We start from the raw sequence: 12,356 nt of genomic DNA on the forward strand, positions 1-12,356 counted from the left end.
CAGACCCAGAGAGAGTTAAAGTGATCACAAAACAACACAAACATCAGTTAACAAAACTCAAAAAGGAAATGCAAGAGTTGTGGCAATAAAACTACACAGGAAAAGGAAAAAAAGGGTGAGAACTATGACTATTGACTGAAACGGATTGAAAGTTTACACAACTGGCAGATGTTGTGGTCAAAAAAGGAAATAAGTCAGTGGAACAAAAAGTTGTTCACCACATTGAAATCACAGTCATATCCACTAGTAGCTATATCAAAAGGAATTTGTTTATTTGAGAGCTACAGTACACTGTCACCCCCTACTGTACCCCAGCTTAGGATGACTCACTCAGTCAGGCAAGCTTTACTATGGGATTCTTATCTCCCATCCTGTCCCAGAGGCTGGGTGCTGTCCTCAGGCACTCTACAGCAGCAACACAAAATAGCAGCAGGCCTGTGTCAGTCACTGGCCCCTGACAGAACTCGGATAAACAGCCTAGCCCTGGAAGAGAGCAGTGTGGAGAGCTGAGGAAGCTGCAGTGAATGAGGACTTCAGGCCATGGTAGAAACAGTACACTGAGCCTACACTTGACTTTGAAAAATCTCTTTTGGTTATTGAACTACAGTAAGTGAAGTGGATTTACACCCGGTAACAGAATTGCATCATGGGTCCCTGATTGGTATTACACAGAAATGTGTTATTATGGATATGAACGTCATTCTCTTTATGGTGATGCATTCTAAAAATGTACACAAAATTAGAAATATGCAATATCCTCCATTGCATATAGGGTATCATTCTACACACTGGCTATTATTTTAATGAACTCCGCCCCACAAATAAATAATATTGGTTGGTCCGAACCAAGTACGATATTCATACTGAACAAAAATAAAACACAACATGCAACAATTTTACTGAATTACAGTTCATATAAGGAAATCAGGCAATTGAAATAAATGCATTAGGCCCTAATCTGTGGATTTCCTGACTGAGCAAGGTTGCAGCCCTGGGAGGACATTGGCTGGGCCCCAGTGGCTGGCCTATCAGAATTAGTTTTTCCCCACAAAAGGGCTTTATTACAGATAGAAACACTCCTCAGTTTCTGGGTGGCTGGTCTCCCACAAGTGAAGAAGCCAGATGTGGAGGTCCTGGGCTGGCGTGGTTACATGTGGTCTGCGGTTGGACGAAATGCCAAATTCTCAAAAATTAATGTTGGAGCAAGCTTATGGTAGAGAAATTAACATTACATTTTCTGACAACAGCTCTGGTGGACATTCCTGCAGGTAGCATGCCAATTGCATGCTACCTCAAAGGTTGAAGCATCTGTGAGTGTGACAAAACTGCACATTTAAAAAAAGTAGACTCTTATTGTCCCCAGCACAAACTACACCTGTGTAATGATCATGGTGTTTAATCAGCTTCTTGATATACCACCCTTGTCAGGTGGATGGATTATCTTTGCGAAGGAGAAATGCTCACTAACAGGGATGTAAACACATTTGTGCACAAACAGATAAAAGGGTTTTGTGCTTATGGAACATTTCTGGGATTTGTTGCATTTCATTCAACTCATGAAACATGGGACTAACACTACACATGTTGCGTTGTTCAGTAATTAACACAGGTTTGGACATCAAACTAGAGTACAATTCAATAAGTTAGTGTACTCAACTCTACGAACATTTTAAAAACAGTTGTTTCAGATTTTGTCCGGACCAAATCTGAACCAATCTTTGAGTAAGTTTACAAGCACACTAATAGTTAGATATTATTAAATGGATTATGGCAGTAGGCAGATTGTGCAATACTCTGTTTATCATAAGGTCAAAAACAAAGCATAAACCGATTAAAACACCTGGTTTTCTGAGCAATCGTTCAAATGATTATGAGATGTAAAACTTTTGTTTTTTAAATTGGTGTTCCAGCGGTGTATTTGATCTAGCCGTGTGCTTGCGGCATCTGATCGAGCCTCCCTCTTTAGCGTGAGTGAAGTGTGTTCGGAACAAATGAATGTATGCGTAGTAGAATTAATTTTCACATACAAACTTAACATGCATGAACTCAGAATCAAATATGCTCCCCAAAAATAACATGTTCGCTGTGGTAGAACGTTATCTTGATTGGCAATTTTCTGCATTTATAAGTGCCATCAGGTAGCCTTATAAATGCAAAGCATGTAAACATTTTAAATCCAAACTATTATATTAATCTATCCACAATAAATTACATTATTGTGTGAATGTAACCGTACTCATTGACGTCTATGTTTGGGCCAAATCAAGGCCAGTCCGGACCAAAAACTACATCTGTGGATGTTGAAAACAAGGCAGGGAGGACTGACCAAATATCAACATCCATGGACGGTTAAGGATGCTGGTTACAGTAAATGCAAAGAGGGGGATCATGGGTAGGTGTCAGTAAGAGCTGGAAGAGGTGACATTAACTGGAGAGAGAAGCAGGAAGGTGGAGGGAGGAGTGGTCCAGACTGTTTTAACACTTGCGTTGCAGGTGACCCAACTGTGGTTTGTGACTAATATGATTACCCATTGTAGCAAATTCAAATGCAGCAAATCAGTTACTGATTTTTCGGAAATTCTGTTACCAATTCTTAAGCAAGGCAAATAATTTATCCAAAACTAAGTATAAGTGTTGATATTAGTTGGCAGTTACTTATTAGTTACTTCAACAGGATTGTGTTTTGATGCATTTATAAACACCCTTTAAAACGGGTTCTGGTAGATGTTTTCCAATACCCCTTTTCCATCTGTGTGACGACAAATCAAATCCTTTGCTTATTCTTAATATTTTGGATAGAAAATGTTTGAAAAATGTATAAACCTTGTGTAAAAAATGTATTAAAAAACATATATAAATACAATCCTAGCTGATAATTGACATGCTCCTTTGAACTTTACATGTTGGTGCTTATGGGTCCTTTTACATGGAAATGCCCTTGTCTAATCAAGGCGTATGAGGCTCCAGTCCAGGCCATTAATGCAGTTATCAAATGTAGGCAATGTCGCATTTCAATACAAAATACAGTCAGTAGCCTGCACTAATACTAAATTAGCATGTACACTGTAAATTCATTGAAAGTGAAGGCCATTTTAATACAGGATGCTCCTCTTGATTACCTGGTCAAAGACCAGAAGAGGTGTGGCAGACCCTCGTCTCTGTTCTATGGATGGGGCAAAAAGAGGTGATGGGAAAACAGGAAACAGCTGGACAGCAGCCTGTCCCAGTGAGTCAACCTCCACGTCCGCTAATTTTACTCTTCTTTCAATTCCCCCACTCTCCACTTCACTCATTCTTCCATTAACAACGGCCATCAAAATTGCAATAAAAAAAATACAATTGTGATAAATGCAACAGTTGGACAATGTATGAAGATACTCCAAACCTGTCAATCCATCAGATACTGACTGAATTATAGCACATAAAACATTTTATTGGCTCAGACAACTAAATAATGGAGTTCAGGGATTTGTGGGAATTTAGGTATTCAATTTATTATTAAAAAAAATACTAATATACATATATATTTTTGAATGGAATCAGGTATTTAAAATTGTGGGGGGAATGTAGATGTGCCTCATTTGCATAAATGGACTGGTTATATTTGCATGTATGAATAAATTAACAACGGGGGGGGGGGGGGACAAGGCTGCAACCATCCAAAACTTACTGTCTACCCTACCTGCATTCACCTGCCCTGTCTACCCTACCTGCATTCACCTGCCCCGTCTACCCTACCTGCATTCACCTGCCCTGTCTAGACTGCCTCGTGAATTACTGTTGTTCTAACATTCTGTTGCATTATTCAACAAGTGTGTCAATTGCAGGAAACCCTCTGATTAAAAATCAACACATTTGGCTCTAGATTACACCTACTGTATGCATAATTTACATTGTTTGCAAGATCTAATATCACTATAAGTGTCCATTTTCGGGAGTTGCTTTCATTACAGAGCATATAATTTGCAAATAATTCAACTGTAATAAATTATTACCTTTTCAAAAGACACAAAAAATGAACACCATTCAAAATAAAGTGATCTTTCTTGTGATGATGCGTTAAATCCCAGACGAAGCGTTAGCGTTCTTATAGACGCAACGGAAAGACAATGTATTCCATTGAACTCATTTCAGCTATTACTGGGGTGTGTTTGACATGTCATTACAAACATTTCCGTTGTCGTAACGTTGAAAAACGATAGGTACAAGCAAGAGTATGAAAGAGTCGCAGGAGTAAAATGAAAGTAATCAATCCAGCATGATTTAAGTGACAAGTGTATTTTGCACTTTTCAAACACAGGAAATGGAGATCTGAAAAAGAGATTTATTTGTATTGATTTATTTAACCTTTAACTAGGCAAGTCAGTTAAGAACCAATTCTTAATAGCAATGACGGCCTACCCCGGCCAAACCCTAACCCAGACGACGCTAGGCCGATTGGGAGTCCCATACGGCGGGGCACAATCACGGCCGGTTGTGATACAGCCTGGAATTGAACCAGGGTCTGTAGTGACGCCTCTAACACTGAGATGCAGTGCCTTAGACCGCTACGCCACTCGTGTGGGCGGGGTATGAGTGTTGCTACTTCCATCCAGTTGTCCATGATCATATGTGTTCTCTGTTAATCAGGAAGGAGAGCAGACTGTGTGCAGCATGCAGCAGGCATCCAGGCAGGGAAGAGGGAATCTGAACATTCCCCACCATGTCTGTACCATGCAGCCCAGGCCAAATCTTGTCCAGTTCAGGAAATTGATCTAATCAGGCCCCACTGCCACATCAAACAACACGCTCTGCTCACTGCTGGCTCTTAAAGCTAGACACAAACAAAACAGATATGGGTGCTAAAACACAAAACCCATGCATGGAGTACAAATGGCTCTTCCTCTGCCAAAACCCTACAGGGGAATGTATGGCTCGCTGGCAGCCACTGGGCTGTTTTCCCTTTTACAATTGGCATGAAGAACAGTGGTAATTCAGCACAGAAAGCAATATACAATATGTAGTTTAGCTCTTAGCAAGACCTACATCAGAAGACCCAAAAATGAGCTTCCAGAGTCACATAACAGCATGTGATCCCCCTTGCTTACGGCTTGTGTCACAACCATTAGGACTGAAGCATTTCCACACTATGGAGCTTGGCCCATTGGTCAAACTCCATGGATTTCAAAACTATTTCAGACACAACAACAGAACAAAGGGAGTTGTGTGTACTGCACTCCCCAGGCCCTGTGACATAACACGACATCTCTAGCAGAGACAGACCCCCCCCAAATGAGTCTCCTTTTCTAAGAAGCCCTTGTTTTCTGCACTTGGGTAACAGAGATAATCAGAGACAGAGTTGCCAGATAACTCAAGCAGATTGGATGGAGACAACCTGTTATATAATGCTCAAAAACAGGCTTCATGGGTGGGTCTTGTATCATTGCATGGTAAAGGAGGTGGAGGGCAACAGAGTTAAAAAAAAAGAAGTGTGTTAATCAATGATGACAGGCATAGGAGAGAAACAAAAGCTATACACAGACCTGGGACACAGGGTGGCCACAGTTCAGAAGTTCAGTTAGGACATACTGCATCATAAGGTTCTCCATAGTGGGGAGAAAGATGAGCTCTTACTTGAAAGCCCAGAAAAATGGTTTCCTCACAGGTCAACCAGACGGGACATGCTCCAGCTATTCTGAGGTGGAAGAACCTGACTGGTAATATGGACTCAATGACAAATTCAAAGTGTGAAAGGAAACTCAGCTGTATATTAATAAAATATACATATTGGAAATGTCCTGGAAGACTGTGTGCAGTCCTGCTGGCAGTGTAAACTGAGGCTGACATGAACAGTTAATGTTCTCTATATATACACAAACGTATGGGGACACCCCTTCAAATTAGTGTATTCAGCTATTTCAGCCACAACCGTTGCTGACATATATTTAAAATTGAGCACACAGCCATGCAATCTCCATAGACAAACATTGGCAGTAGAATGGCCTTACTGATGCAACCTTCATCAAACTTCTGTCCTGCTAGAGCTGCCCCGGTAAACTCTAAGTGCTGTTATTGTGAAGTGGAAACATCTAGGAGCAACAACGGCTCAGCTGAGAAGTTGTAGGCCGCACAAGCTCACAGAACGGGCCCACCAAGTGCTTAAGCACGTAGAGTGAAAAAAATTACCTCTCCTCAGTTGCAACACTCACTACCGAGGTCCAAACTGCCTCTAGAAGCAATGTCAGCACAATAACTGTTTGTTGGGAGCTTCATGAAATGAGTGTCTAAGATCACCATGTGCAATGCCAAGCATCAGCTTGAGTGGTGTAAAGCTTGTCGCCATTGGACTCTGGAGCAGTGGAAACATGTTCTCTGGAGTGATGAATCACGCTTCACCATCTGGCAGTCCGACGGATTAATCTGGGTTTGGCGGATGCCAAGAGAACGCTACCTGCCGAATGCATAGTGCCAACTGTAAAGTTTGGTGGAGGAGGAATAATGGTCTGCGGCTGTTTTTCATGGTTCTGGCTAGGCCCCTTAGTTCCAGTGAAGGGAAATCTTAACGCTACAGCATGCAATGGCCTTCTAGATGAGTCTGTGCTTCCAACTTTCTGGAAACAGTTCCTGTTTCAGCATGACAATGCCCCCGTCCACAAAGCGAGGTCCATACAGAAATGGTTTGTCGAGATCGGTGTGAAAGAACACGTTACTGGCCTGCACAGAGCCCTGATTTTAACCCTATCGAAAACCTTTGGGATGAATTGGAACGCAGACTGCGAGCCAGGTCTAATCGCCCAACATCAGTGCCCAAACTCACTAAATGCTCGTGGCTGAAAGGAAGCAAGTCCCTGCAGCATTGTCTCAACATCTAGTGGAAAGCCTTCCCAGAAGAGTGACAGCTTTTATAGCAGCAAAGAAGGACCAACTGAATATTAATTCCCATGATTTTGCAATGAGAGGATTGACAAGCAGGTATCCAAAAGTAAAAATGTGGCTTGACAAATGCTTATGAACTCAGATCCAAACAGTTCTCTTTGAGACAATACTCAGGATCCCTTAATCATGTTTTTGCACAGCTACCCTTCATCTGATGTCGCACAACCCTCTACCTAACATTGTGAAAGCCCCAGAGAAGCATCACTTCCCTCTCCAGCCTACTTTTCAACAAACACTCCCAGATCAAATACCAGACTCCTTTTGTGTTCCCATTTATATTACTAAAGTAAACAATGCCCCCTCACATAAACATGTGTTTTATTTCACCAGGTGTTAGTATGCCAGTGTTTGGGTGTGTAGCTGAAGGAGAGGAAGAGCAACAACATTCTACAATCTCTACTTCCATCATTTTTCCTAAAAGCTCTCCCATCTCTGTACAATTAATGTTGTGTGCTTTAGGGAAGGAGTCAGTAGGTGTCAGTTTTCACAATCAGATCCAGACCATTACAAGTCACCCTGTCTGCCCAAAGTGAGATAATTCCTCCTGGTAAATGTCCTCTAACTCCAACCACTACACTCTGTCTGGGGCAACATGGAAAAGACACAAAAGCTGTTGATGTGTTGAGGTTGGGGAGGGGAAGGATTGTATGTGACTTGAATGGAAATGTACAACTTGGAGGACAGAGAGCTTAGACAAATGTCTGCAGAGGGCTTTTCTCCAACTCAATTCTGTCTTATGACCCAGTTACCAGTCTGACCCACTTGGCTTGGTTCTAAACCAGAGCTTGGAAGTTAATACTGTCAGTGGCCTGCCATATTCCAGCCACAAACCCTTCATCTTAAGGATCTGCCCCGTGCTACGTTAGCTCACTCGTCCCGCAGGGGACCCACCTATCCTGTAGAGGTTCATTCGTTTTTTAGCCATTTGGTTTGCTGACTGATACCTCACAACCCCCCCCCCCCACGGTTTTTGTGATTTTCACATTTTGTCCATATAATTGTCATTTGGAGGAAGGATTGTTGACATATTTGACATTTATATCAAAAAGCATAATTGAGAAATAATTTATCAAAGTTGGCAAAAAAATTAATTATACTCCATAGTGTTTCATCTGTAGGTGCTACAAAGCACACATTGGTGTCATATGAAGCTGTATCGTTTGCTCTGTAATAAGAGTAGTACTTTGATTTCAAAAACTCATTTTTGACATTCATGAATATAGAATGATAAAACATGAATATTGAAAATATAATATTTGGGATTTTGATCATTTTCCCATATATTGTTGAACATAATATGCTGTACAGGCATATCAAAGTTCCAGAGTGGGATCTCTGTTACTGTTACAGTTATTGTCTAATTTGTAAGTATTACCAACAAAGTGAATGTTTAAATCAGTGGTATTTAAACTTTTTCAGCAGGGACCCCATTTTTTCCACCAGAATTTCTGGGGACCCCATTATTTGTTACGTATTTCTTGCAACCCCACCCAAAATCTTATTATAAAATCAATCAATTTAGATTTTTACATCAACAAATAACCTTCAATTCATGAAAATGAAAAGAAACCAATAAATATATTTACTCAATAAAAATTGTATCTTTCAAATTATCTTTCTCAAAAACGTGTGTATATTGTTCAATGACCTGTACTCTTAATTTGTAGTCGCCACTCAAAAAAAAAAAAAAAAAAAAAGATTGTTTGGTTTACATTTTAGCAACCCCACTGCAGTTCCGGTCACGACCCGACTTTGAATACCAATTGTTTAAATTTATTCAAAATGATGGCCCTCTGCTGGTGATTTGTGGGATGTGCAAGGATATAGTTAAAAGGAGGGCTGTGATTGGTTACATTGCCATTTGCTCTGTATAAAATGGACCATAACTTTAAAACTAGCAGAGATCACACTCTGGAACGTTGATATGACAGTACAGTGTATTATGTTCAACAATATATAGATACAAATGTCTAGGTCAAAAATACTTTCTCCAAAGCACTATTCTATGGATTACATTTCGTGAAAATCCCCAAAATCATGGTATTCTTTTCTACCGTTTCGTGAGGAATCACTGATATAAAGCTTAAGGATGGTTGGTTAACAACTAAAATGTATAGATGAAGTTATGGATTCAAGGACTGACAGTGCATAAGACTAACATGACAATTTTAGTCAGGCCTAGGCTACTTTGAATCTAAACAGGTTTTATTTACAAAGACATTGTTTACAAACAATGCAGAAAAACAACATTGTGTTTTGGGTTATGACAGAGTAAGAGTGGTGTGAGGCATTTCACAAGTTATAACATTATGACAGCAGTTTGGTTATTATGTAGACTACTGTATTGCCCATGCGACATGCCCACAGCGAGCACAAAATAACATTTTACCTTGATGAAGTTGCAACAAAGTCTCCACCGTCCAACAATCGAAGCTTGCAGAACAATACTCCGTTGACAAAAGGCACAGCGGTCAGCTCCTCCAATGTCAAATGTGTCTGAAACTTGAATTTCTTCTTTTTCACAAAAAAAGCCATTGATGGATATTTTAATGAACCTATAAACAATGATTAAAAAAAACACATGATTAAGGTGCTGATAAGCCTCGTTCATAGATAAAATATTAATTCATATTACATTCTAAACCGATGTGGTGAATATAACACATTGAAACAACTTGCAAACTGATAAAATGATCATCCCAAAACATTGATTACATACCTTGAGACCGAACCACAGTTTAGATTGTCACCTCACAACTTTTTCTTGTGCGCTTGATGCAATGCGGGCTCAAATGCTGTTGGGCTAACGACCAGCCAGCTTGGAGAACAAACCATAGTAGAACAAGCAACACATTTGTCTGAAACTTTTCTGTTCAAACCAGCCTCTGATGCTATATGAAATACAACTCCTGACATGTATCTCTTTTTCTTATATCGCCAGCTAAAGATAAGAAAGAGACAATTCACATGCCATTGGTGACCCACACACTTAAAGAAAGACAACCCTAATGGACAGTATTATTACCCCGAAACAATACCGTTGATGGAGTTCGAATACCTGAGCCACGGTGTACCGGTCTATGGCCGGTGACGTGACGGGAAAAACGGTGAGGGAGGAGCGCCTTTCGCAAAACAAACAGTAATCTGCGCCAATGTTGTCAAGAAGGCAATATGGTGCATCATACAGAAACCTACATTTATTTTCCAGAAAATATATTTTTGAATTTTCTAACAAGTTTTCATTGGCAATAAGTTTTTATCAAAATCAATCACTTTTGCAAGTGAAAACACACAATCCTACTCATTTCTACAGGTGCCTAGGCTACATAACTTTTGTTTTGAGAAGATTTAGCCGTGGGCTTTGAACTGTGAATCTGGCTGCCCGGTTCCAAAACGAATGCAATCACTTTTTACCCGAAACAAACTCCTCTCACTGGGATAACCCGGCCCAATAATCGAATCCCTTCATTGTTTAATTAGCTCCGCCCCTGTATGGTCAGGCGTCATTGACAGTGTTGGCTCGTGCTCCCATCGAACGACCTGAATACGACCCCTTGTGGCTATGCATAAGAGGTTGGACTGGTGTCATAGACTAGATTTAACATAGTAAATGTAAATCCGAGACATGCAAATTAGTATAATATGTTACGTTTGGTATGGTTACATCACAGGAGGTTGGTGGCACACTAATTTGGGAGGAAAGGCTCGTGGTAATGGCTTGAGTGGAATAAGTGGAATGGTATCAAATACATCAAACACATAGTTTCCAGGTTAATATTATGAGCCTTCCTCACCTCAGCACCCTCCACTGGGTTACATACGATCACAAGCATTTTGCTACACCCGCAATAACATCTGCTAAATATGTGTATTTAGCGTTAGCTAAGCGTTAGCTACCTAGCCACGTAGCTAGTGTTAGCCATATCAAATTGGAATTCGCAACATATCACGTTTTGCAAATTTGTGGCATATTGTTCATTATGCAAATTGTAACATATTGTACAAATTAAATGGATGATGGACATAAACAAATTAATACATACCATATGAAAATGAAAATATCATACTAAATTAAATGTCTCAGATTTACGTACAAAATAATATGAAATGCTCTGAGACCACGTTGCAGAGGTGGGTATGTTCCTCATATGTGGGTATGTTCCTCATACAGTCATTGGTAGGTACACTGCCTATCATAAGTATTCACCCCCTTGGATATCTTCATATTTTATTATGTTACAAAGTGGGATTAAAATGCATATAATAACAAAAATGGTCAATGATCTACACAAAATACTCAGTAAAGTCAAAGTGTAAGAAACATTCTAACAATTCTTTAAGATTAATGAAAAATAAATCACTAATATACACTACATGACCAAAAGTATGTAGACTTAGCTCATCGAACATCTCATTCCAAAAGCATGGGCATTAATATGGACTTGGTCCCCCCTTTGCTGCTATAACAGCCTCCAAACTTCTGGGATAGCTTTCCACTAGATGTTGGAACATTGCTGCAGAGATTTGCTCCCATTCAGCAACAAGAACATTAGTGAGGTAGGGCACTGATTTTGAGCTATTAGGCCTGGCCCGTAGTCGGTGTTCCAATTCATCCTAAAGGTGTTCGATGGGGTTGAGGTCAGGGCTCTGTGCAGGCCAGTCAAGTTCTTCCACACCAATCTCGACAAACCATTTCTGTATGGACCTCACTTTGTGCACATGGGCATTGTCATGCTGAAACAGGAACTGTTTCAAACTGTTGCCACAAAGTTGGAAGCACAGAATCATCTAGAATGTCATTGTATTCTGCAGCATTAAGATTTCCCTTCACTGGAACTAAGGGGCCTAACCCGAACCATGAAAAACAGCCTTAGACTATTATTCCTCATCCACCAAACCTTTCTATGGCCAGGACGTGACATGGACCAGGACTGGACATTGTGCCTGGACTGGGCACCAACGCAAAAGAAGACTCTGACCTTGGAGCTGGACGCCGTGCTTAGACTGGGTATCGGCGCAGGATAAGGCTCTGGCCATGGAGCTGGAGGTTCCGGACCGTGGACCATCGCCAAAGGTTCAGGACTGTGGACCGTCTCAGGAGGTTCCGGACTGTGGACTGTCGCCGGAAGATCCGGACTGTGGACCGTCGCCAGAGGTTCCGGAATGGGAACCGTCGCCGGAAGATCCGGACTGTGGACCATCGCCAGAGGCTCCGGAATGGGAACCGTCGCCGGAAGATCCGGACTGTGGACCATCGCCAGAGGCTCCGGAATGGGAACCGTCGCCGGAAAATCCGAACCGTGGACCGTCGCCAGAGGCTCCGGAATGGGAACCGTCGCCGGAAGCTCCGAACTGGGAAGTGTCGCCGGAAGCTCTGGACTGGGAACCGTCGATGGAAGCTCTGGACTGGGAACTTTGGCCGGAAGCTCTGGACTAGGAAC

General features: G+C 41.2%; 1 protein-coding gene across 1 annotated transcript in view; it reads right to left on the reverse strand.

Annotated features, from left to right (window-relative positions):
* The window catches only part of eeig1a (estrogen-induced osteoclastogenesis regulator 1a), a 22,332-nt gene extending 12,311 nt beyond the window's left edge, over positions 1 to 10,021 (reverse strand). The window contains exons 1-2 of the mRNA XM_021621242.3: positions 9,635 to 10,021; positions 9,305 to 9,470 (exon numbers count right to left, since the gene is read on the reverse strand). Coding sequence (XP_021476917.1) covers positions 9,305 to 9,450 — 146 coding nt within the window. The 5' untranslated portion in view covers positions 9,451 to 9,470; positions 9,635 to 10,021. The remainder of the gene's footprint in view (positions 1 to 9,304; positions 9,471 to 9,634) is intronic.
* Between the last annotated feature and the right edge of the window lie 2,335 nt (positions 10,022 to 12,356).

Source organism: Oncorhynchus mykiss, chromosome 11 (assembly GCF_057628025.1).
Source record: "Oncorhynchus mykiss isolate SJ-2025 chromosome 11, ASM5762802v1, whole genome shotgun sequence".
Taxonomy (NCBI): domain Eukaryota; kingdom Metazoa; phylum Chordata; class Actinopteri; order Salmoniformes; family Salmonidae; genus Oncorhynchus; species Oncorhynchus mykiss.